This window comes from Scatophagus argus, chromosome 6 (assembly GCF_020382885.2).
Source record: "Scatophagus argus isolate fScaArg1 chromosome 6, fScaArg1.pri, whole genome shotgun sequence".
Taxonomy (NCBI): Eukaryota; Metazoa; Chordata; class Actinopteri; family Scatophagidae; genus Scatophagus; species Scatophagus argus.
Genome location: NC_058498.1, coordinates 19305640 through 19332743, shown reverse-complemented (window position 1 = coordinate 19332743; position 27104 = coordinate 19305640). Strand labels below are relative to the sequence as shown.

Below are 27104 nucleotides of genomic sequence, written 5' to 3'. Positions count from 1 at the left end.
TTTTCCATTAATCTTTTATTCATACAGTGAGGGTGCTCATACATATTTTTTTTTTTTATAAAATATATTACCTTTCAGTTCCTGAAAGCAAAACTAGATATAAATAATCAAGTTTCATCTGATAAGAAGCAACTCATTTTCAAGTGTCAACCAAGGCAATCAACTGTATCAGCAGTCAAAAATGCATTGCAGATTTAAGAAATCACATTCTAATAAAGACTGTTTTTCTGTCTATCAAAAGCCACAAAGCTCAAACACTCGGCCCACCGGCCACCAACACAAAAGACAATGATCATTTGGGCTTTCTAAAGTAGCAAATACTGTTAAAATACTGTAGCCACAAGAAAACTTGAGCGACTTTTCACGTGAGAGAAAAGCAAAGATGGAAACACATTCAGGGCCAAGAGGGAGGAAAGTGACACTAAGAAAAGTGAATGTTTCAACAGAAGCAAGTGACTGATGCTTTATGATGTCTGTCATGTTAGACATTTTCTGTGTGGCTCTCCCCTCCTCACATGTTCTTCTTTGTTTCCTCGTTGGATGAAATGCTCCACTGTTGTCATGACAACGCGTCAGCCGGACAGCGGATTTCTCAGGCATCACAACAGCTCGCTGTGACCGGGGGCAGAGTTGAGGCTGTCTGTAAAGCAGAACAGGACAGAAGCGTGAAATACTGCGGTTGATCAATTATGGATTCTACTCAGCTGTGAGTTCATAACGTTTGGAAAAAACACAGTAAAGCATCCACACTATTCATATCAATGTATTTTATAATGAAAATTTTACAACATCGTGTTCCACAATCGTAACATATGCTGCAACACATACCACTTGATTCACATGCCGGAACATCTGCAACACATACACACACACGCACACACACAAATAAAAACAGAGAGACATGTACCAGACAAGTCCAGTGACTTATTTCTGTTTTGGGGTAGTCTAGGTTTTTTCACAGGGGGTTTGCGATTTGGGGGCTTCTCAACGTTATTAGGGCTTTCCCTGTCAGTACCTGAGTTAGGTTAGGACAAAAAACACCAATTAACGGTTAGATACGGTTAGACGTTTCACACCAATCAACATACACATATATACAAATTCCCAACATAAATAAAACCATATTATGTAACAATCTGTTAGGCAAATAATACCATCTGTGATGTAGAAAAGACTAATTGTACCTGCGTCGCAAGACATGGCCTTCCTGTTTCTCTGTGGTTTCGCTGGAGCCTGAGGTCTCAATCCTTCTTCACCTGAACATTTATCAAAAGAAATTGAGGGGAAAAATGGTTACATGCAATGAGTAATGCAGGCAAGATATATATTTATCATGTATCATTAATATCTGTGATGATCAGTGCATGAACACAACCTGATATGAGCCAAAAGTCGGATCTGTGTGTGTGTGTGTGTGTGTGTGGTTACACTTAGGTACATTACCATTACCCATAGAAATGGGCAGAACAGACTGTGTTTGTTCTATGATTTAGGTGAGAGTGAAGAGGATCAGAGTAGACTAATTATTTCAGGACTATACTTTTTAGTGAAATGTCTTTTATCTCGCTATAATGAGTACAAAGTCCCTAATTGTGTTTTAGGAAGAATAGACACAGATTATTTGAGACTAAATTGCATATCTCTATTCTGACAAAATGTTTCACCAGTGCAGGACTACAACATCTACCATTGTTCACAGAGGTGGTTTGCTAAGTGGGATCCTTGAGGGCAATAATTTATTTCATTATAATTTCAGCCATAAGTAACCCAGTGACAGAATTCAGGACAATCTTGGTCATATTTTCATATACTTTTTGTAGGAAAAAAAAAAAAATCTAAAAGCGAAATTCTTGTCAGATGGCTGACCTAAGACACAAATCAGATGGGGGTTCATGATCTCAGTTTGGGGTCCTTGATGTGAACCATTTATATACACAATGTTTAAGTTATTAGTTCAACTTCTGAAATACAGTTATTTACTTTTTGGTTAGGAATTAATGAGAAGAGCAACAGCGCTTTCATGTTTGTTCAGTAAATATAAGAGTACAGCCCACAGCTGATTAGCTTAGGATAGCATAAAGACTAGAGACACCTCATCTGGTTCTGTCCAGAGGTAACAAATCTGTCCAACAGTGTGTGTAAAGCTTAACATCATTAACATGTTACACCTCATTTGTTTAATTTGTACAAAGAAGATAATACACAAGTTGTTGTTTCACAGTGTGTTATGTGTCAGACTACTCCTTGGGAGTAGTGATTTTGTGGAGTCTCTGCAGATTGACTGGAAATGGCCAAGAAGTAGGCCAACATACAATACAATCACTGTAAAACCACAACTTGCTGTTTACCCATATTGAAAGTCTCTTTAAAAATCACTAACACCCATTTTCAATCACTAGGCTAAGCATCTCCTGTAACTTCCTAACAAGACTGGTATCAATCTTCTCATCTATCTCTCAGCATGAGAACAAATAAGTGTATTTCCCAGAACTATTCCTTGAAGTTTTTCTGCAAAATGATTATCTTAATAGGAATGGGAACACAACTTAGCAATTGAAGCTATAAAACTGTCAACACCACTTTAATTTGTTTGTAGCGGACTTACCTTGACTTGCAGCTCTGTCTGGTAATGCATGCACAGGCTTGTTAATGGGAGGTGGCACAGGAGGAGGAGGTAAGCTCCTCTCACTGGCTGATTCTTTCGGAAAAATCACATACGAGGATGTCTTTGGCTGTTTTTCATATCAGAACAAAAACATGAACAAATCAAAAGGGCAAAGACAATAATTTGTCAGTATAATACAGTAACGACTGATGGATTTGGGAATACTGCAGTTTATATTTGATTTCTACACAACAAACAAACCAAACCATGCATGGCTATAAATTGCACACCTTTTCTGGAATTGGAGGAGGTTGACCCTCCGAGTCTCGTCTTTTTTCTCTCTCCTTCTTTTCCATCTTTCCAGGATCCTTCTCTGCCTCTCCTTCTTCCTCTGTACCTGCAGATTAAAAAGAAGACTGTAACCTAGATTTATGGTTTGTTTGCACACTGAGTTTCCAACCTGCAGCACCTAAACGTACCTGGTAGAGCGTCTGAGCTCTCGACCCGATGCCTCTGCCTCAGTTTGGATAGGTTTGGTTTACTGCTTTGCGGTGGGGGATTGGGTTTGGAAGCACAGGGAGCAGCTCGACCTCCTCCTCCTCCGCAGCTCCTCCATCCCTCCGAGAACCCTCCACCAGCATCGGGACAAATTTGTCTGTCTCCCTGTGTGTCCTGCTGATGCCAGTCTGTAGCCGCTGCCTCTTTGCTTTTCAGCGGATCTGTTTCCTGTTTTGGTGAAGGCGTCCTGTCCAACGGATATGGCGGCAGCGGTCTTTGAGCCAAATGAAGCGCCTGCACCTGTCTCTCTGTCTTCCTGCTCGGATGTCTGCCCTCAGTCCACTGACTGTCCACCTGTATGTCCGACGGCCTGTTCTCCGACCACGACCTGTCTATCTGTCTGCCGCCCATCCACTGCCTTTCTATCTTTCTGTCAATCTGCCGCTGGGTATGTCTGTCAACAGTCCACTGTCTGTCCACAGTTCTGTCCGGGTGTCCACTCTCAGTCCAGTACCTGTCTGTTTGTCTGTCGGTTGTCCTCGGCTCTCCAAAAGTTCTTTCTTGCAGTTTGTTGTCAAACCGCTGTCTATCAACGTGTTTCTCATCATGATCACTCTGCCTCGCTTCCATCCACGGCTTGTCTGATTGCAAAACCTCTATCGTCCTCTGCTTGTCGTCCACCCAGTACTTGTCTGTCTCTACCGGCTGTTCAAACACAGCATCCATTTCGGATTTCTGTTAAAACACAACAAGGAGAGGCAAAAGAAAAGACTGCACTAGAGGCAAACTTCCAGTAAAATGAATGCTTGTAGTGGGTCATATTATTGTACCTCTCTTGGAGAATAAAAGGGGTGTTTGCTTCCTCCCATGCCCGGGTGAGGGACGCCTGGGACTGGTGGCGGACTCAAAACAAGACTATTTTTCCCCTGGTGATCATTCATTTTCCCATCAACCCCTTCACCAGTAGATACAGCTCTGGCCGCAGACCTCGGAGGCTGAAGGAGTGTGTACACATTCTCTGTGGCTGTCCTACAAGTTGGAAAACTAAGATGTTAGCCTGCTGAAGTTTCCAATTAATATTAGAATGTAACAAGCTTTGAGAACAGTGTAATTATGAAGTATCACTTTTATGGCAGTAACCAGCTATCCTGCTATTCTAATCTGTATTTGACATACAGCGTGTTAATTTCTAATCACTTGGCTGAGAATCGGAGCCACCGGCTGTCATCTACATCTGTGCACTCACGCTGGTATCAGCCTGTCTGCACTTTGGCAGCTATCAGCCATTTCTTGTATCAACAAAGAAATGAGGGAGATTTAGAGTGATATTTGTCAGCGCATTTATTGAGCTCAGCGCTGCTGATTGTCCACATGAGAATCGGGAAGAGACAATGTGCAAAAGATGTGAAAGCGCCAAGGAGAATATGGGAGGAAAACGAGCGAGTCCTTTGTGGCACGGTGTGTTGCACTGTAGTGCACCATATAGGCATGTGCCTGTCTATTCACGGTTATATCTTTCTAACTGGAGTCTGTATGTGTGTTGTGTGTGTGTGCATACACAAACCCTGTCGGTGCTGTAGCAACAGTGTGACACCCGTCTCTGTAAACGTCTGCCTCCGACTCTGGTTGAATGGACAAAGTTTGGTTGCGGTTCTTGCGGAAACCGAAGATGGACAGCATGTTTCTCCTCTTCTTCCTTCTCAGTGAGTGAGCTTTGTGCAAAGACGAGAGCTGACTGGAAAAAGGTGAGAGAGGTTGAATGTCACACATACACTCCAGTCCGATGCAGTCATCCTGTGTGTCCACACCAGTCTGCTCGGTTAGGATTCATTACATTCATCACATCCATCCACGTCAGGCTGTTTGTCTGCGTTTCCTCTGGCAAATCAGCGGACTGAGAGTTGCTAGGCTACACCTCTCGGTAGACAATGATTTATCTAAAGTGAACTTCTTGATATTATAAATGCAGTAATATAACACTAACACTAACTTAACCTGATGATCTGCAGTGTGGAAGGGAGCAACATTATTCTGATAAGCTGTGGCTTAGCTTGGCTAAAATAAAGATTCACCAAATTATAAAAATCTAAACAACTGTACATTCACTGGTCACAGGTTTATGGGGGTTTTTTTTGTTGATGATTGTAGGATCAAACATTCATTTCCACACTGATCACAAATTTAACAAAATCACCAGCTGATAACAGCTCCCACCACAGCCACATCCTGTCAACTAACATGTAAACAAACAAACTCCTTTGATCAACAGCATACATTCACCAACTAACCAATCGTGTCTTGTTACCCAACTCCAAATGCTCCATACAGTCAGCTCCAGCTCCACTAATCCTCAAAGAGTGACAAAATGAACATTTCGATTGAGCAGAGATTATGGACAGCAGAGTCAATTGCCTCTGAATGCACAAGCAGTGTGCAGGATGCCCTAAACAAGCTGAAACTCACCATGAGATTTCTTCAAAGACAGACAGCACAGTGGTCAGAGAAACACAACCACAAGCATGAAAAATACTAACCTCAACATAAGACAGCTAAAATAAAGCCTCAGGAAAGATGTGTGAAAACACAGACAAGAAAGAATCAATGATTTATTTGGTCTGAAATGTTTTTTATGTTTTCTTCCTCATTTCCTCAGTAAATATATTAATGTGCCTAAATGAAATCACAAGAATGTGATCTGAAATGTATTGAATTAAGATTTCATTTGACTGAAATGTAGCAATCTTATGTTGCTCATGTCACCTTTTGAAACCTTTTGTTTCTTTTGAAAAATATCACATTTTCAGGAATACATAATTACTACAAATCTAGCCTGATAATACTAGTTGGTATTCTGTACGATGCTGAATTGTTGTGCTGCCTTCACTCCTGGTTACATAAGACTCCTTTTATACAACTTCACACTAGTTGTGTTCAACCAAGGTCAGGTTATATTTCAGTTAAAGCCACATTTTTCACATAGTGCAATTGTCTGTTCTTATTGTGCCCTCTGACACTCATATACTGTAGGAACCTCAACAGTGAAAAATCTTTTTATTAGAGTTTTAGTATTTTTTCCCCAAAGAACACCATACATCCACTGCTAAAGACATTAAAGACCTTCTCACATCAGATTAAGATCAGATTTAAGTGCTTGTTGCAAAAAAACATTTCATTAACAAACTACATTATTGAAAAATAAACCCAGAAGACAAAGGATAAGTAAACATTTCTTCTCCTTCTTGTATTCACTGTGAAAAGTTGATGTTCACAGAATAAGTCTCTTAGATGTCCATGACACAGTTTTCAAAGCAGTTTCTGCTCACAGCTGCATTAACGTGCACCAATAACCTCCGGGTGACAAAATGCTTTCTGTGATGATCACCTATTTCAAGTAAGCTTGAAGACTCTACAAACTGATCTTTAATGCCTAGTGAAATAAATGGAAAATATAACTGAAAAGTGCGAACTTCATTTCATAAACTCGAAGTATGCTTAGCAAGACAGCAGGAATTTTAAGTAAAGGTGATTTGTAGTCAAAACATGTAAATTGAGAGCATATTCTGTGAGAAGAGATACACAAAGATAAAGGTAGCTGGAGACAAGAATCATCAAAGTGGATGCAGTAGAAAAGACTCTTACCTGTCAGGGAGAACTCTTTTAGTATAGAAATCTGGGAGTCCATCATCAAGAGGGCTTATTCCTCCATTTTCACTGCAATGCTGCACACACATACACACACTCTTTTTAGAGGGGTCACTTTGGTTGCACTGGGTTTCATTTGTAAATGTTCTGGATGTAATAAAACAAATGGATTACAAGGCTTCAGTGAGATGACATTATCCAATTGCAGCCATCCACTTTGTATAGATTATCTCTGACAAAGACAGCCACTGCCAGCAGGCATGAACATTAGGAAATGGGAGAATTATGCAGAGATACATAAAAATGTAGATAGATGCTATGGATGTGAACTGAGTTCAAGCAACGTGTACTGAATTACTGTGTGTATTTCATGTTACATCACTATGTGCCAAAAGGTGTCACAATCTGCCTGGCCTTACTGTCTCAGCAGGAATGTGCCCCCCTTTGTGTCTCCGCGGAGGCCTCGGTCGAACTCGCGTCACATGATGGAGAGGCAGACCCTGTGTAGGCAGCTCTGACAAGCCCTCCCAGGATGCCGAGCGGGATAGCGGCGAGGAGTATGATGGCACGGAGGGGGGTGGAGAGGAGCTGGAGTCGTCACACAGACCTGATGGCAGGGAGGAGTGATGAAAGGATTATAGAGAGTGTGAAACTGAGAAGACAAAGGAGCAGGTCAAGGAGACAAGACATGGGAAGTTCAGGGAGCTATCATTTTTGACTGATCTGAGATATACTGACTTATATAGGCTTATATACTGTATACTGTATAAACTTCTCACATCAAGAGATGGGGAAGTAGAAAAAAGGGTTAACAGAAAACACACTAATGGACCACTGACAGAGACAGGATGGAGTCAGAGCTCAATAGGAAAGACGAAAGAGAGGAAGATAACAGGATCTACAGCAGTACTTACTCAGCCTGGTGGAGACAGGTCGTATTCGTCTTGTTCTTGAGCTGCGCTTCTTAATGGCTATTGTGTCCTGAGAGAAAAAAAGAAAAAACATGATAGTGAGTAGTGATAGTGTATTAGTGTAAGGCACGCAAGCAGGACTAAGTAAACATGTAAAGTAGCACAAATGATACAAGCCGCCCTTTCGGCCAGTCAGTGCTTTTGTCAGTGGAGCTTTGTAAAAGCAGGTCACTTCAGAAAGCAACACATTAAGCAAAGTGCCAAACAATAACAGACACACAGTATTACATAAAAAGCTAGGTGACTAATGGTACGCTCAGTTGATCCGTCAAGTAGCACAACAGAGACAATAACTTCCACCCTGAATAACTTCTTCTGAATGACAGTGTGAATGGCAAGAAAAGATGATTACAGAAAATCTTCTCAGCGGAAGGATCTCATTACTGAAACTGCTCATGAAAACTGGGGTCAGTATGAAGGATTGTACAGATTTTTGTAACAAGGGGATCAACCATGGAAGAAAGCTGGTTTTGAACACTTTGGCCCAGTATCTCAACAATTATAGAACTGTTGGATTTTATATAGATATTCATGGTGCCCAGAGGATAAATGCTGACATGGTGATTTCATGAATTTTCCTGTACCTCAAACATAAGGTTCACATTTGTTGTTTATTCAATAGATTACCACAAAACATAGTACATATGGTCAATACCCACTCAGGATTAAATGTAATAACTTTGCTGATCCTCTGTCTTTTCCGAGTGTCATCATCAGATCAAAATTAGAAGTTGTACAATATTTTGGGCAAATACCTACAAAACTAGCAAATGCTGCATACTAAAGTGCAGTCTCACAGAGCTGCTAGCATAGCTGTAGATTCTTCTTACTGGCACATCATGGTACATCATCAATCCAAGTATTGCTGAAACATCTCCAATGACTTTTCAAGGCTTTTCAAATTTTGACCTTCCCATCAAGAAAGCCAGTGTAATGTTTCAAATATCAGGGCCCAGAGGAAAGTCCATCAAATACTCCAAGCCTCGCCAAGACTGAAGCAGTATTTTTTTGCGTATTTTTAGGTGAGCAGTAGTGGTACTGCTAATATGGTAAAGAAGGTGAGTGGCCCTAGTTTAGTCAAGATTGATGCATATAGACTCCAAAGATCTGAAGATTTAAATAGTGTATGTCACACTAATACTACTTGCGGGGGATGAAACAGTATAATATTTTCTAACATCAAAATTGTAATTTATACAAAAGAGTTCTCAGGGACAGAACAAATGCTGGAGGTGGAAGCAGTGTGATTAAAAAAAAGGAGTGGTTGACCATTTTCATATTTTCTGGACTTGTTCTTTATTTTTTTTATATTGGCAAGAGACAGCTAAAGGTGTAATATTCAGTCTGGGTAAAATCCTTTTAAACTTCTTTAAAATATTTAATATTTAAATCTTTAATATATATATATATATATATATATACAGTGAAAAATTAACTATACACCTATAAGATATAAGTGGAGGACCCTGTTGCTGTAGAAGTGTGCTGTGTTGATCATGTCAAACACTTTACTTGTTAAGTGCAAAATATTGATTAAAATTGAGCAGCAAATGAGTGCATTTTCAAACCTCTGCTTTGCTCACTGGTAGGTTGGTGTTCAAGCAGCAACATTTAAAGAAAGTCCAGAAGTTTTAATCGTATGCCAGTCTCTCATTGGTCAGAAATATCACAGAATGGATCTGCCTCAAAATGTTTCCTGTTTCTGTATTTTTTTCCTCATTGTGCAGCACCAGCAGCATGTATACCTCATTGTTTTCATTGTCATAATGTGGTTATATATACCTGTGATCATTAAATTTTAAAAAAACCCATCCAATTCCAGAGAGCTTCTAGATGAGTCACCTTGAGTTCACCTTCATTAGTTCTACTAATGTAAAAGAGGAACCCATCAGAGTTCAAGCAGAGGCGAACTGAAACCACCCTCTCTCGGCCTGCTTGTTTTACACTGCATCCAGGTGCATTTGCAGTGTTCACATGTGCCCAACTAACCAAACCTGGGGGCGAAACACTCCAGATTTGGAAACACATGGTCTAAACGAGCAAGGTGTGAACATGACCTAAGACAACTCCACAGAAAAAAGCTTCACACTCACTATGCTGGTGCTGAGCTCCTCATCCGTGATGTCCAGAGAGTCTCTGTGTCTGTTAAACCTCCAGTCTGTCCCATCTTCACAAGTCTCTTCCCAGTGTTTAAGATGAGACACCTGCCGAGTCTGAGACAGACAGTGCTCTTCAGTATTTTCGATGCCCACTTAATCCCTTTATCTTTGTTTCAGACACATTGTCTTTTGATCTGTATTTACCAGGGTCTTATGGGTGGTGTAGAGCTCCTGCAGTATTTGGTCGACGATGGAGTTGGTGAGATAGGAAACCACTGACAGCTTCACTTCTCTACAGAATGATGGGTTAGAGGAAAGAGTGAGACAGATGGGAAGAGGTTTGGTAAAAGTGAGAGGAAATCAATAACCTGCTCATCAGATTCAGGCTTATTGCTGCGACCTTTTTCTGCTGCTCCCCTCTATTTCTTCCCCACATCTCTCTCTTACTCTAATGCTCGGTGAATGTCCTGCGCTGCTCTTTCCATCAGAGCTGTCCTAATGGCAGAGCGAGGGATGGACACGCGCTCGGAGACGGACGAGAGCGGAGGACTCAGCCTCTCTGCCGCAGAGGAAGATAACGGGCAGAGCTCACGACAGAGAGACACCATTGAGTCGACGATCACCTGAAATGGACGCCAGCGATCAGTAACTCAGTCACCCGTGAAGGCTCATGGTGTGAACAGAGGCTCTTAGCTCTACCTGAAGCTCCTTGTCTGCAGCTTTGGCGAGTTCACCAGCCAGAGAGTCCAGCCTCTGACGCACAGGCCCATCCACAGACAGAACATGAGCCAGCTCACACAGTGAAGGGTACAGCTTGGACAGAGAAAAGAAATCATTCAAATTAATGTTTGACAGCAATAAAAATACTACAATTGTGCATTTCACATCAACTCACAGCACGGGAGTTCCTGGCCTCTTTCAGCACTTGTTTAGCAGCTTGAATTTCCTCCATCTCTCCCACACCTCGTAACACACACACCTGCTGTTGGACGCGCACACAGAGGCGCTCCATCACCTTGGAAACAGGAAACACCAGCGGAGGAGTGTTATGAGTGCCAAACACACATGAAACACTCATAAACACATGCAGGTGAGAGCCATGCAGATCAGTACTACCTGTTCGGCTGTACTTGTGACCAGGCCCTGGTGCAGGCGCAAGGCCTGCCTCTGGGAAAAGCGCTGGGTCTGGTTGTTCCTCACCAGGGCACGCTGGATCTGTGCAGCAGAAAGGAAGAATATAAAACGGGCTTAAAAACAGAACAGAAAGATTAGCAAAGTTATGATGCAACAGATAGATTGCTGCAAAGGAAACAAAGTGCAGCAAAGCACAGTGAAAGGATGCAGGGAGGCTGCTGTAACATTTATATATTTACATTTCTGGGTCCCATTTATCAAAAGCATCTGAAGGCCGATCGTAAAACCCCCACTTGCACGAGGCTAAGAGTATAAAGTGCAGCAAGCTGAAAGCTCAGGCTGTTTACTGCACATGAGAACCTGTGCAGAGAATAGTGTGAGAATAGTGTTATTTCCAAGATTTACACTTGGTGATTTTTGCATTTTATATACTTTATAATAATATATTCATCAATTGACAATGTAAAAAACAATATGATAATGTGAAATAGGTTGTCGTTAGAGACGAATCCACAATGAATTATTAGCTAATTCCGCAGCTCCCTCAGAGCTTTATAATGAGTTTCAGCTCACTGTTGAACTTACTGTACGCTACTCAGCTCAGCACCAAACAGCAGACAGACACAGTAACTAACAGACAGTTAGTGACTACCTAGTGGGCACAGAGGAGCTTTTAGCTGATAATGTGAGAGATATTTCCATCAGGAAGTATCATAACAGAGGGAAAACATTTGAGGATGCAAGACAACATGATGAAAATATTTCATGAAATTTCCCAGTTTCTCTGACTGTGTCTGTGGCTTCAAAGCCAACCTTGGTCAGTGCCTGCTCTGTCCTTTCGGGGGCGCTGCGGTATGCCTGGCTGATGTCACTTAGGGGTAGGGGCATGTACTGCAAGGTGAAATTACTGAGAGAGGAAAGAGAAGAAGAGGAACAAAGACCAGAGGAAGGCCGGAGTTACTGAAGGAGACAATGACGGACTAAAGAGAGAAAATAAAGTGGGTTACAGATTCAAAGGTTAGTTAAGGTTAATATCCCCAACGGACAGAGCTCATCCAAAAATATCCCTCCTATTCCATGCAATAAGTGAGTAATACTTTGATCTCTGCAACCATGTCATCCATAGCCTAAAGGTAAGTCTGGACCATTTAAGATAGCAAAGTGGAAAACAACAATTTGCTCTGCTCACGTTGCAAATTTCAGTGTGTTTAAATGCTCCAAAATAGAAGATAAATCTATCATGGGCTCTTAAAATCAATACTGTTCTTGCAGCAGATATATTAGCTCTCTTATTTATTAACTAAATTCTAGCGTGCATATACAGACTACACGTTGATGATGTTTTAATGTTCTTACTGTTCAAGTGCCCGGGCTACGTCTAGAAATCCTGCTGCGGAGGTGTTGTTGCGATCCCATGTCACACTCCTGCAGGGCAAAGTCATGAGTTGTACTGAATATAAACCTCCATATAGAACACAAGTTCCACAGCAAAAACGAAATAGGAATATCCACTCTGCCCATATTTTTCCCTTCACCTGAGTGTGGTGTTAATCTGCAAAGCTTTGCTCAGCATCTTGGCTCCGATGTCGTCCATGTTGTTCCCACTCAGGTCCACTTTTCTCAGGCAGGTGTTGCTGCCCAGGGCATTGACCAGCACTGTCCCCCGAGAACGCAGGCGTGATTCGGTCAGGGACAGAGACTGCAGAGCCTGGAGGGAGGGGTGTGTATTTAGGAATAAATAAAGTAAAGAAAAAAGAAAAAAGACTGAGAAAATTGAGCAGTGGAAAGAGAAGAGGGGAATGGGGAGCTGGGAAGGTTTAGTCCACTGGTGAAATTTACTGCAGAGTGATGTGACTGCGTGCCAGAATGACTTTACATGCTGTAAGCATGAATTATTTACAATATGTGTGTGATATAGACACTGTGCCTGCAAGGGTAGCAGAGAAAGAGTAATAATAAATGATACTGTGACAGCGAAACATTAAAATAATGTGTCAAAGAATTCAGAATATTGATGGCAAGAACTGAAAATAAGCTTGTTATGTATTTGATACTATTTTCACTGACTTTTCTTTCAAGAAGTTGAGCACTGAGAAAACTGAGCAGTGGAAAGAGAAGAGTAGGCAAAGAGTAATCAAAGTAAGTTATTATCATCATTATTGTTTCCTTTGCAGAATATGATGCAATGCAACTAGAAATTGTCTTTTTTTCTTGTGTGTTTGCAGCTGGTCCATTTCCTGTTTGGATGATTTGTTTGGGAGGAAGCATCTTACAGTATCTCTTTATGAGTGCAGACATTTCCTGTATTGTCACTCACACAATCTTCCTCCTGTATGAGCTGAACCAGCTTCTGCAGGACTTCATCCAGAACCCTGCAGACACAAGCACAGAGACAAGGCTGGATGAGCTGGCGCGAGTCATTTCCTGCTGCCAGCAAGCTTTCAGCCTGAGGAGCCGCAGCCGCTTATGAAAACGGAAATAAAATCACAGACACGTATATTCAAGCTGGCATATGTAGTGCACACATCCTGATGTTCACACAAACGCGCACACACACACACACACATAACTGTAGTAAAGCATGACAGAGAGCACCAGCAGCACCTGTTTTTAATGTTGAAGTTCTTGCCCAGATGGAGATGTTTGAGGGATGGGTGTCTGGAGAGGGCTGGTAGCACTGTAAGCAAGTCTGCATCGAGACCTGTCAATGCACACACACACACACACACACAAATAGAGCTCAGCACGGCTTGATTCATTAACAGCCTGCTCAAACATCTCCTGCCTGAGGACAGACAGTCAAGGTCACAGCAGGATGTGTGAAGCGTGACACCGTACCGTTGTCTGAGATATCCAGAGTGCCGACAGAGGAGACTCTGGGGAGGAGTTCCTGGATTACAGCAGCACCAGCAGACCTCAGCTACAGATAGAGAGAGACAGAGAGAAATGGAAAAGCAACATATGCACAGTCATTTTGGGTTTAGTCTTCGGGGAGTTGTTCTATTTTTCCACTGAGAGGCAGATTTATGGATGCCTTTTTTATGTCTCTGCAAGGAGTGTTAAACAGTGAGCTTCGCTTGCTTGTAATCTGCAGCCGCTCTGCTTAGCAGTGTGGAAAAGATCTTCTGCTACCTGTTAGTTTAGCATTTTTTCACTTAAAGAAAATAAATATACCAATATCTTGCTGATGAGTGGACATGAACAGGAACTGATAGTTTGACATAACCTGCTTCATTATAAAATTAACTAACGACTTTAACTTAACAAAGAAAAATAACTTAACTTCTCTGCAGAAATTCCATTTTATGCAACAATACCTGTACTACAATACATTGAAGAGCAAAATATTGTTTTCCTCCTTGTTTATTTGAGGACTACTTACTAGCAGATTTACAGATCATAAAATATGAACAAGTGTTGAATATTCAGGTATAAGTGATTAAAAGCTGCACAGCTGCAACATTTAAGTGCTGCTTATACATTAATGCATCAGTAAAAATAATTTATTATGATATTGTATAACACGGGGACCATTCTGGTGCATGATCACTAACTTCAATGTTAATACTTCAAATACATTTTGCTGAAATAATTCACTTTTACTTTTATTCCTGTATTTTTACAGTATAGTAGCAGTGTAGTACAGTAGTTTCAGTTTACATTGGGGTATTGCTACTTACTTTAGTGCATGAATACTCTGACCACAGCCAGCAAGTTAGGCCAGGCTATAATGGGCTCAAATAAGATTTAGTAACACATTCTGTCGGTGGTTGTAAATCTTGTAAATCACACTTTGTTAACCTGTGAAAAAACTGCACAGTTTCAGTTTTTCTGAATGTTGCAGAGTGAAGAAGAATGAGAAGCAAACTGTACAAATTATGTAGAATGTGAGATTTTTTGTGCACTTATGACTTTTATGTGCCTATTTATGTGTCACTCACAGTTTCAAAGGTAGTCTTCTGCTTTGAGTCTGTACTCAGATGTTCACAGATCTCACACTCTCATTTAGATTTCTTTTCAACTACAAATCTTTTTCTAAGCATTCACAGTCTTCACTGATTTACAATGGCTGACATACCTCAAGCTTCGAAATGATTTGTGAGCATATTTTCACAAGCTTGCAATCTTACTCACCCTTTTGTGAGTCCATAGAATAAGCTCCTGATTCAGAGAATACCATTTGCTCAGGAGAAAATACCCAGCTATCCCTTGAGCTTGAACTAACTTGCGTTTAGAGTCCAGAAGAAATGTGGAGGTGAACTCTTACCTCACAGCCACTGATGTCCAGATGAAGGTCATTGATATGAGGATTGGAGGTTAACCCTGTTAAAAGAGCCCTGTGGAGACAGGAAGTATAGAAGTGAGTGATAAAAGACAAGCAGAGAAGGCTGAGGATATCCACATGCTTCAAATATGCCTTCATTGCATAGGAGTTTGGATAAAAGGGAGCACATCTGAATGGAGAATAAGAGGCGACACAGCGAGCACCTCAGCACATCAGGGGGCAGCTTCATAGAGGCCAGGCTGACATAAGTGAGGCTGAAGGCCGAGCTGAAGAACTGCCGGAACAGTGGCAGAGTGTCCTTCACTTTTCTGCTGGGCAAAAAACAAGAGATGAAAGAGAGGAGACAAAGAAGTGAGAATACAGGTAGATAGATATAGTTGGCTGGGATGAGACTGGTCACACAGAAAAGATGAAGTCACATTGTTGACATGCTGGGTAAATATGAGCACAGTGCTGAACACAAAGCACTGACAAAGAGTGAGAAACAGAGTGAAAATTTCTTTGGTGTAAGAGGAAAGAGAGAGCAGGGTCAAATGATAGATAGCACTGCTCAAATATTCATGAGTTTTATCTATGCAGACAGCGCAGAGAGTTCTGGTTTTAAACGGCAGTAGACATACACACAGAGACGAAACACAGTGTTCCACCGATTCCCACAAAGCTCATTTCTGATTTCCCATTAAGCACAAGATGGAGACAATGACAGAAAAAGAAAGATCAAGGAAGAATGGATGATGAAAGAGAGAGGATGAGGCTTTAAAAGCGAAATAAGGGTGAGGTATTCCCAGATCTGGCTTTGCAGCTGCCTATATTGATGATCTCAGGGATATATGACTTACCTGTGGGAGAAGGAATTTTTGGAAAGATTCAGAAAGGAAAGATCAGCACAACACCCCCTCAGAAGAGCCCCAAATAGCTGCAAGAAACACAGGGTGGAGACAGTTAATCTGGGCTGAGCACTGTGCAGAGAGATATGCATTTCACTTACACGTTGCACTATAAACATTCCCGCTAAATGCTCACCGAGTCCACAGAGCAATCTGTGCCTGACAGATCCAAATGGACCAGACAGTTGGGCTGAGACAAGAAGAGATATAAGTTCTAAAAACAGAAGAAAAAGAGAAGGACGTCATATTAAGCTGGAAAAGTGGTGTACAAATGGAGCAGTGTGTGTTTTTGTGTCCAGATGGGTTGAGCTCTCTGACCGAGGCGTCCTCCCCCGAGAGGACTCCAGGGTTCTTGCTCAGGTCCAGGTGCAGGAGAGAGTTAGAGTACTCATCGCTGGAGCACAGAGCCTGAGAGAGAGACACCACTCCTGGGAGAGAGAGAGAGATGGATACAAAGAAAAATAAAGAGATGGGGAGAGCAGGAGGAGAAAGAGGGGGAGTTGAGCAACATTAAAAGACAGAGAACGCTTTCAAAACATTTTGTGTTCTTGCATTATTCATACACATCTGCAGCAGGTATCAGTAGAAGTAATGGGAAGTCATGTATAGTATCTGCCTGCTTCAATGTAATATTTAAATTCTCCACTGGGTACATGGTAAGCTGACACAGTAACAGGAGGCCTGCTGCCTGCAGGGCAGCACAAGGCATCATAAACTGAGTCAATATGGAGTCAGAGCATAGACCAAAACATGAGACAAAGCTCTTCAGGAGGGAGAACTGGCCTTAACCTGTAACACAACCCAAACTCTGAGAGCTGCTTCACAAAAACCGCCACGGGTGTTATTTGACGAGTTACTGTCCTGCACAGTAGAAAATGCTGCAAACTCTGATCACATGCCACTGACATTACTGAACTAGATTGTACAGTAAAGGATAAGAAAAGAAATTTAAGTGAGATGAGCTAAAACCTTTAGAGGTGAGTGAGGTCTTGGAGAGGTTGAGGAGACGCAGTCCCTTGCTGAGGCGACACACCTGCTGGATTAAGTTGGACACACCTGCAACACGCATGCAAAAGGTAAAAGAATGGAGTCAGAGAAACTTTAGATCTGCCCCAGATCTGTTGATCAATTTTGATCAAGGCCAAATATATTATTATCTTTTTATCTTTCAAATGGAACAGCTTTTTTACTATTGTCCCTTACGTTTGTGTTACTATTTCCCTATTTCGCTATTGTCTTTCATCCTAATTCATGAAACTAAAATATATTTATTTTTAAAAAAAACTTCAACCACAAACGCACCAGAAACCTTATGTAATGACTATATTTCATACAGTAGACTTCAGTCATAGTTGTGATGCGGGGCCTTATTTCACTGGAACTCACACACTGGTCGAAAGCAGCCCCACAGAGACACATAAAGCAGCCATTACAATCACACCTTGGTTGTCCAGTGAGTTGTGGGCCAAGTTGAGTGAGTGGATGACAGAAGAAGGGTTCTCTGAAAGAGCAGCTGACATCTTCTGTGGAAAGTCTCTGCGTGCCCATAGATTTGTACAGAACAAAAAAAAACAAAACATACATTGTCAATACAGACAAGCATTTAAAGAGGCACAGTAGCACCGGATCCTACAATTCTCATCTTCAGGGTGATGTTCCATACACAGACAACATTATACAATGCTTTTCGGAGGCTGAGTAGTACTTCCTTCCTTGTAGTAAACCAATCTTGATGTGAAAAACCAGTGCTCCTTTATACAAACAAAGAGCTTATATGAAATGTGAGGTGCTAGGGGGATCAAAACTCACGATTTTAACCCTGCGTTCTCCAGAGTGATCTCCTCCAGGCTGGATGATTTGCTGACTGTGTGCAGGACCTGCTCGGTGACCTCTGACCCCTGAAGGAAAAAGCAGACACTTAAAACTTCTCTCACCTGTTTCTGAAGCAAAATAAAGCAGAGACGTTTCTACTTACTATGCGCAGGTCTTTGCAGTACAGTTTAGTAAACCAGGTATTGTATGCCATTGATGCAACAATCACTGCCAAATCCCTGGAAAAGGCAAAACTGTGCTAAGTGACTGTAACATTTACTGGAGGTAACAGTGTTTGACTGCTCTTTGTCCCTCACCTGCTCTCCAAGTGGCTGAAGTCCAGCAGGTTAAACTCTCGGTTGTCCTGGGAGTGATAGATGGTGTCCACATCCTATGAGCAACATTAGCCATGAGTGTTTTGCATGATTGCCCACCCCCCCTCACGCATTTCGTGCACAGAGCTGTGCATTAACGCTCAAAATCACTCACAGTGACACAGTCCCACAGCTCTTACCCACTGCACTTCCTCCTTGCAGCTGATGCCATTATAGTCACACAGAGCAGAGTACGTCTCTGAGAAGCCTCCTGAGAGGAAGAAACAAGAGAGGAAAAAAACTGAATGAGCTGACGTGTACAGCTGCTTCCTTCAGCGATAACAGGAGAGAAAATAGAGCAAAATGCACACAGGAACGTTTGTCCAAATTATCAGGTGTTTTTTTGTTTTTTTATTTGTCTGACAGAGCTCTTTAAAAAGAACATCTGGGAGATCATTTGTGAAGCGTGTGAGCCAACTTCCTCTTGAGTCTGCCAATTTGTGTGCGTGTGCTTCAATCTGTGTGTGCGCGTGTGTGTGAAATTCCCATATTTGATGTGAATATCTCTTTTACCACAGGCCCTCTGGGTTTCAACTGAAGTCTCTGAGCTGGGTGAATACTTCCTGCTGCCCTCAGAAAGGTCACTGTCTGAATGACAGATGGAAGGGCTGCAAAGATAAAAGAAACAGATAATGTAAGGACTCATTTATCTAAATAAAGGTCATTCTCCTTTCAGTATTTGGATTATCTACAGTGGTACAGATATGATCTTTTCTCCTGCGACACTTACGCAAAAATGGAGTTGTTGAATATTCGAGACAGAGCAAAATTAATATGGTTGACCACATGATTGAGGTGTTCACGTGACTCAAACCTCAGGGAGTAGCTGGACTTGTCAGTATCGATAATAACCTGCACAGAAAATGAAACTGTAAGAGACTGTGAAAACTGTAATGGGGAGGGTAACTAAATCTTCTGTTTCGTTTTTTGAAGATCCTTCCAAGCATCAAGAAACTGCTACAGCCTCCCTCAAATATCTCAAAAAATAATACAGTTTGTTCATTTCACCATTAATAAATAAACAAGAAAAAAAAAAGATTAAAGTTAATGCTATGCAGATCAAACCTTTGTGTATTAATGCAATTCTAATTTTCAGAGCCACTCATGAGTATATTGGAGGTGGAAATTAAGATTTTCCAATACGTGATATAAACTGAATATTGATATAACTGATATTATTGCAGCTGTGTTACTACATCATATTGTCACTCACTATCTGTTTATGTACCAGCATCCAGATATTGCAGGTGTTAACTACATCAACACACACCAGAAAAGGCCTTGTATGTGATTACAGCTATGATATGATGTTTTATAAACTAACTATTAATACTGATCATGTTTCTTAAAACGCTAAATAGATTGCTGAAGGTTAAAGTGAGGAAGGAAGCAAAGGTTTGTAGAGATCGCATTTAATCACTAAAGTGTTTCTCATGACTGATGTTTTGGTCATGTTCGATAGTTGACTGTGACGTGGAAAAATTGAGCCCTAAAACAAAATGTTGTTGTCCTTCATCCATTAAGAAGAGTAACCCCCTCCATGCACTCCCCAAAAAAACCAAAAACAGAATACCCTCCCTTCAGACAAAAGAAAATACATCCCCCCGGAGAAGGTTCATAACAGAGTCACTGAAGCTGTTCTGATAAATGCTTTAAATGTGTTTTGTCATTCCTTGAAAGCCGCTGAAGTGACGTAACCACTCCATTATACAACCCTACAGACAATCAGTTGGCTGTTACAGTGAAGTGGAGTGATGTACAGAGTTCAGTACTAATGCTGAAATTCACCTGGTGCTCAGGGTGGGAATTCAAAGCTCGAATCTCCAAGAAGTTGAATGTGGTTTCTACCTGTTGTCAAAGATGCGGTCGACAAAGAAAAAATTTCAGCAGCTGTTGTAGAGGAAAAAAAGCACCACGCTGTACAATAACTGGAGACAGAGAGCAGTAAGAACTACCTTAGCAGGAGTCTTTGGTGCCAGGAAATAAAGACGCCATGTTGTGAGGACCTAAAATAACGAGAGGAAAGCAAATTGAATCAAGATTAAGGAAACGTTCGCTGTACAGTCGCATTCCCCATGGAGAGGAAGTAGTCCCAGGAGTTTCCATCATACTGATGAGAGAGAAATGAGGAGTCCTCTGTACATTCATGTATTGATCCAGCTAAAAGCCCACTGTGTCAGAGACATGTTGTCTAACATTAACAGATTAACATACTGTGACAAAGGCTGAGAAATGATAGCTCGTTTTAATCACATTCCCACAAATATAACTTCTGTAGCATTACATTATATCTGCTGTGGGCAAACATTAAAGTGGCTCATGTATTTAAGTCAGTAATTTCTAGTCATTCAGCATCTCCCAGATCTTTTTAATATCGGAGCTTAAAGCCCATTTTCAGCGCTCAACAATGTTTTGTTTTTTTTGTTTTTTTTCCACATTTCAAATCATGGGATCTGTTCCAGAGACAGAAATGCCGGTCATGTTGGGTCAGGACGCCAAATTAACATTTCTGCTACACTACCTCTGCTAATTTGCCGTCTGCAGTCTGAAGTGTGTGGGATCATTTTTAGTGCAATGCAAAGTTGATGGGAATTTGGACGTGACTAGAAATCTGAAAACAAGCAGGGAGCTTATTTGTGCATGTCAGTCTGAGTGAGCATACGCAGCATTTCTGGGCTTACAACCACTTATTCCCAACACAGAAACCTAAGTGTCACGCAGCTGTTGGATATATCTGATTCTGCCCCTGATTCTTGTTCAAGAACAGCAAACCCTTATTGTTTTTTTTAAACACACCCTTAAAAAGTCAGTGTCTCTCATCATCAAGGCAAGCAAAGAGTAGTGATTCTTTGGCATTTGGCTGCTCTCCACCTGCCCCTGAGTACTGCCCTCTGCTCTTTCTCTTCTCTTCTTCTGCTCTGTCGCTCCCAATCATTTACTCCACTCTGCCTGATGGCTCTGCTAAAACACTCCCTCAGGACACAGCCCCCCCTCCCATGTTTCTCTCCCCAGTGAAAAGCAGTAATTAAATTACAGCTCTCTCACTCCACCGCTGTGTTTTTTGGAGAGAGGAGCTTGACACAGGCCTGTCGGAATCACACGCTGTCAGCCTCTTACACCCACACAGCAAGCGAGGTGTCTGAAATGTAGTCACTCACAATGTGCATGTGAGATGGAGACAGAGGGAGTGAGGAGGAGAGGAGGACATGCGTGTCTGAAGGGGTTGATTAAGAAGACCAGATTGTATCGCATTACGGTGATGAGTTGGGGTTACGGGTGATAGTTAAGAGAGAGTGAACAAGTAAACAGGAGTCAATCATGCTGACGCAGCAAGAGAGAGGGAGATCTAGTCTGGATCTAGATCTAGCAGACACACATCATACTTATTGTGGTGTATAATTACGCAGGAGACCTGCTACAGGACTAAAATTCTGAACTCTTCTTGATTGACAACTTGGGCGAGGGAAGAAATAATTTCATGTGACCTGCAGTGACTGATCATCCAATCATGATCTTAAAAGAAACTGCAACCCAAATCCTTCCAACCTCTGTGAAATATGAGCAAAAACCTGAACACAGTTAAGCTCTGCATTCCCCAACAAACTTGCTGCATTTGATCACACTCTGATCTATTTTTTCATCTTCTATGCGCAGCAGGAGCTAGAACTCTTGCTTTCCAGATCAGCTTTTAAGAGGAAGCAGTAAATGAGACATGGACTGGAAAGAGATTATTGGAAAGACGTTTCTGGCAGACAGACATATCAAAGGGCTTGAATATCAAAGGCTGTACACACAGAAACTCTCCAAGCCACCCATTCTCGCCGCACGACGAATCATTAAAGCATCCATTGGGTGGAAGCGCTGCTCTGCCAGGCCGATGCATGCTCGGCTGGGGATGAAAGCTCACTGGCTCATCAGGGGACTTCAGGAGGGGCAACAGGAGTCACAGGTCTTTTAAGCAGTATAAAAAATACACTGACTCCACTGCTGTTGGCCTGGGAATTGTCTAAGATCTTGCTTGTGCAGATATATTGTTTAGTTGCTGCACTTACAGCAGCACTCAATCAATAAAACCTCCTCTGTACTGTGAATGTATGTTACCTCAGTAAAAGTCCTTGCAAGATACAAGGATACGGGCATTGTCTGAGGGTCCAGGCTCAGTTTTGGTCCAAAATGTGAATGCTGATTGCCCCAGATTTTATCTGAACTTCACTAACTCTAATAGAGACTTCATACTTCTGCCCCATACTCTCTGATAAAAGCATCACGGAATCACAGGCTGTGAGCTGCTCAGCCCCCTACTGTCTCTGCAGTGGGGGTCGCAACATAGAGGAGTCCAGGGGCCACGTCCACAGATATGTCTATCCAATATTCATCCAACCAAGCTGCCGACAGCTGTCACAGAAGAGGACCAGCAGTTATAAAGCAGTTAGCAGTGACCTCAGAAGCAAGACGTTTCACCATTAAATCATGGAGAGCCTCTGCTGTCACTGAGCCATTAACAATGCAGTGGAAGTTAACATCAAAGGTAGTGTACATACATGATGCATGCATCAGACTGCTTAGGCTGCAGGATTAAGGTGCTCCTCTACATCTGCAGCCCAGAGTTACTGTAGGACAGAGGCCTATTAACAACAGCCCAGCACTCAGAGAACAGAGTGAAAGCAAAAACTTACCAGTATTCTGTCCTCTGTTTTGCCCGTTTTGGTGTCAAGCTTTATGCCATAAATAAACTTGATTGATGATTTATCCACAATCTTCTTGATGCTTTCTGTGGATGAAAACCGCAACATAGATATTATAGTCTACGAAAAAGAATGCATAAACACCCAGTGCCCCTGCTATCCAACATTTACTGGATGCTTCATAAATAAAAACACATTAGTGCTGAACATTTTTGATGACTGACTGCTAAACATGCAGCTGTCATTTAGATCTGTTTGTGCTACATTCAAGACAGACACTGCTTTCAGCAATTCTCCATGCAGTGTAAAAAATCAACTTGCAGAGACTAATAATTTGACACAGGTAATTCATCACAGTCTGCATTTATTTTTGTCAGAGTCACATTAACGTTTCATGTGCAGTGATTCTAAATTTATTTGAAAAGTCTACACTGCATTACCATACAGCAATAACATTAGTTTGAGAACAATAAAAAGGGACGTGATGTTTATGGCAGATCACCTGTCTCCTGTCTCTGCAAGCTGATTTTCATATTGTACTAGAATTTTCTACCCGGTAGAACAAAAAGACATTTAAAAATCACTTTTGTAGATACTTGGTACCAATAAATACACGTATTTCATAGCAAATGGTCAAAACACGGACACAGCAGCGTATTAGGGGTTAAGATACTACAATAACCATGGTTCAAGACCAACCAGCATTCTTTGAGCATGTCATTCCCAATCTCTCCATCACTTCATTTCTTGTCATCTTACTAAAGTCACATCCCTTATAAACACATAAAAATGTCTCGAGTGGTCATTTAAGATACCATCAAAACACAAATCAAATGAGTCAAAATGAAATCAATCACTCTGACCTTTGGACAGGCCTTTACAGTGGTATTTATAGAGAAGCTGCCTGGATTAATCACGGATCGACCTGGAAATATAACAATATTTTTTTTCTGTATTCCTCAATGAATTCATCACCAGGCTCTCACAGAGCTACTCTGTCTAGTGTTATCAAAATGGTTCAAAATATGCTTCAGTGTCAATTTCTTCCTCTCAAGACTGACATGACACATGCGAGCATCAGTGTCTATGATTCACTGAGAACTGTTCCTGTCAAAAAGCATTACCATCAGGGCTGTGACCCCTGATATGTATAAGGCACGTAACCTGCCTGCAGTGCCAGTGGAAGCGTCTTACTCACAGGGTGGGAACACATGGAACCGACACACTATCACAGAAAAATACAGCCGCCAGCTGGAATGACATGATTCAGCCACTCCATCCCATTACAGTGGCTGCACAGCATCCCGATTGACAACTTTACGAACTAATCGATACTAAAGTTGGGATGGCTTTGGCACGGGCGTTTATACAGTCACAGCAGAGCAAGGTTTTCTCTTTATGGAGCAGTGTGTATCCATATTTTCAGGTGCACATTGTTCTCTGTGAGGCAAAGTTCAAAGTGACAGAATATAGAAAGTCAATTTACTCAGGTACTACACATGGACCTTGAATATGTCTGCTATGCTACTTTGTACTTCTACTCCACCAAACGTCAGAGAGAAATATGATAGGTTTTACTCCATCACATCTGTCTGTCAGCAATAGTTACTGTGCAGAAGATTTGACGTGTGAAGCATATGATCAGTTAACAAAATAAAATGAATTATAGAATAAACTTCCTTACAGGATATAAAGCAGTTAAAAGTAGCATCTTATCAATCTGCTACCGCAGTAAAATATTGCTGACAAATTAATGCATTGGAGATAATAACTTAATAATATAAGAATAGTTTCAAATTTTAGTTGTGTGGTGGAGTATTTTTTCATTATGTTATTGGTACTTTTACTCAACAAGAACTTCCACTACTGTTCGAAAGCACAGGGCAGCAGTATCTGAGCACTGGAACATTAGAAAGATTGGGCTTACTTTCCAAGTTCCAAAACACAACTACATAAATGCTTTTCTGAAAACAAATTGCTGTCAGTTTGGTGTAAATTCACCACAAGATCGATGTAAGATCCAGAGATGGAAACCCTCATGTCACAACGGACAATAGCCGATCCAGAAAAGAGATCAGGACAGAAGTCTCATTCAAGTGACCTTGTGCAGGCCTGCAGGCCACCAGGGCCACGGCGGCCGCGGTGCTCCACCTGTCAGTCAGTGCGGGCAGGGCAGGAGGAGGCGGTGCAGGCTCGCGGCAGGTGACTGAATGGAGAGGCAGGGATTCCACTGGATTAATCATCACAGAGCGCCTAATAGAGTCATTAGGAGTAATTAACACAGCAGCAGATTCCCTGAGCATGTGTGGAGTGTGTCTGTGTTTGTGCGCGTGTGTTGAGCTTATGCACGAGACTCAATTCAAGGCTGTGCCATGACTCTGACATGTGTAAGATGTTGTTTGAGAAAAGACGACTACATATTAGTGCGTCCGCTCGCGCTGTTGGGTTTGTGTAGCTCGTGCATTTTTGTTGGCAAGACACAGTGAACATCTGCCTTTATCGGTCCCCCTCTACACTTTCGCACGCATGCGCATGGACGCACGCACTCACGCGCGCAATCACTATAGCACTCTGGTTGGACAGGCTGCATATAAATAAAGATAGCACACTCAAAGGCTCGGGTTTCAAGAGGGAAAAAACATATCTGAGATAGTGTGTGTTGGGAAAAACGTACAGGAAACAGAAAGCTATCAGATCCCACGAATGCACACCATTATTTTCACAACGCCCCTTCTCCTCTCTGGCCTAAGGCTGTGGTGTTTAATAGGCACCTGATCCGCCCCGAGGGGCAGATTTAAAGCAAAGCATGCTTCCCCCTGCACTGTAAATAATTCATCTGCACGTTAACTAATCCACATGTACTGAGGAGGAAAAACACGCCCCGGAAAGATTCAGAACAAAATGTAAAGGTGCAGCTCATGACTATCATCCAATGCGTATGTTCGGTCGCAACCTCCGCCAGACGCGCGAAGGAAAAGCATCCAGAGCATGAACGCAGACACGCCGTGGGTGACCGCCGTTATAACCCGCAGTAACATACACACTGAGCAAAATAACCAAGCGGGAGTCTTTACCCACCTGTGATATCCTTGTTCACACTGACGAAACCAGAGGCAGTGATCTCTTTAGAAGCCATGTCTGTTCCTCTCTTCTATCGCCACCCCGCCTCCTCCTCCTCTCCTCCACCTCCTCCTCCCCACTGGCTCTCTCTCTGTCTGTCTCTCTCTCAGAAATGGACAAAAAGGATGCTCTCTCTCCCAGGCATTCCAGCAGAGCTTCCGACTGCCAGACGCGCTTCCTGGAAGCAGTAGCGGTTTCTCATATGGGCGAACTGGGCGGCCGCCCAGGGCGGCACTTTGCAGGGGGCGGCATGTGAGGACCTCCGCCCCGCCCACCGAAAAATAAGATAAAAAATACTTAAATAATTAATTAATAATTGGCGCCCCTGGCGTTGTAATTACGCCCCCCTCCGAGAGCGCCGCTGCAGTTACTGCAACTGTACAAGAAGGGGGTGGGGGTGGGGTCACTCGCCGAGGTCAAACCACTGAAATAAGGAGGAGGGGGAACGGGGATCCTCCTAATTGTTCCACAGTTATGGAATCAAAAAGCACTCAAAGTAAATTTCATTCATAACACTAGATAGTTGCCTACTGTAGGCCTGTTTCAAATTCCATACACTCTTGTTTATCGTCTGTGTGTTGTGCGAAGGCCAATAATACAGTCTTACTATTCAAAAATGAGACTATCTGGTTTAGTCTTGACCCCTGCTGTCCGTCACGTCAGAGGCCATTGGCATCAGCGTAACCTGTTGATTCGCGAGGCGACTCCGGTACAGAAAGGTACTCCGGTACATAATGGACAGAAAAAGGCCAAAGCTGTCGGGTGCTTATTTCAGAAAGAAAAGGAAAGAAGAAGAGGAGAAACGGTCCAAAGACAAAGGTATGTAGCTAATGTTCCCTCTGTAGCGTACGACTGTAATTACGTTATGAAAAGGGGCTAACGTTAATTGTTTAGCGGTCATTAGCTTGTTTGCTGTTTCGTGTGCTGGTTACAGTTTACCTGAACATTATCTGAGTTAACATACATACATCCCAATAACTGTGTCTACACTT

At 42.1% G+C, this 27104-nt stretch overlaps 1 protein-coding gene across 7 annotated transcripts; it reads right to left on the bottom strand.

Moving 5' to 3' along the window:
• Positions 1-26433, bottom strand: LOC124060990 (capping protein, Arp2/3 and myosin-I linker protein 3-like). Of its 7 annotated transcripts, none has more exons than XM_046392454.1 (40): positions 26071-26432; positions 22984-23078; positions 20263-20313; positions 20096-20155; positions 19038-19159; positions 18821-18915; positions 18448-18518; positions 18251-18324; positions 18097-18172; positions 17931-18019; positions 17563-17657; positions 17091-17177; positions 16440-16549; positions 16258-16335; positions 16074-16150; positions 15438-15542; positions 15217-15286; positions 13788-13869; positions 13554-13650; positions 13267-13321; positions 12485-12657; positions 12306-12374; positions 11763-11856; positions 10932-11030; positions 10711-10830; positions 10515-10628; positions 10263-10438; positions 10020-10107; positions 9810-9929; positions 7660-7726; positions 7165-7352; positions 6743-6822; positions 4668-4838; positions 3934-4132; positions 3085-3838; positions 2896-3002; positions 2606-2732; positions 1185-1256; positions 908-1015; positions 1-640 (listed from the first exon to the last, which is right to left on the bottom strand). In XM_046392454.1, exons 1-40 carry the CDS (start codon positions 26126-26128, stop codon positions 600-602), a joined length of 4614 nt encoding a protein of 1537 aa, XP_046248410.1. In that variant the 5' UTR covers positions 26129-26432; the 3' UTR covers positions 1-599. The 7 variants fall into 7 exon arrangements, 5 of the variants coding, with proteins under 5 accessions (XP_046248410.1, XP_046248411.1, XP_046248412.1 ...); XM_046392455.1 differs by having other exon boundaries at positions 3085-3808; XR_006843660.1 differs by lacking the exon at positions 908-1015 and having other exon boundaries at positions 2606-2698; positions 26071-26433.
• Between the last annotated feature and the right edge of the window lie 671 nt (positions 26434-27104).

Bases quoted from the DNA above. Each gene is read 5' to 3' on its own strand.
- LOC124060990 (XM_046392454.1), bottom strand. From the start codon at position 26,128: ATGGCTTCTAAAGAGATCACTGCCTCTGGTTTCGTCAGTGTGAACAAG. The intron at 7,727-9,809 runs GTGAGTGTGAAG...TTTTTCTCTCAG, and splicing joins AGGAGCTCAGCACCAGCATA to GACACAATAGCCATTAAGAA. The intron at 4,839-6,742 runs GTAAGAGTCTTT...ACCTTTTTCCAG, and splicing joins AAAAGAGTTCTCCCTGACAG to TCAGCTCTCGTCTTTGCACA.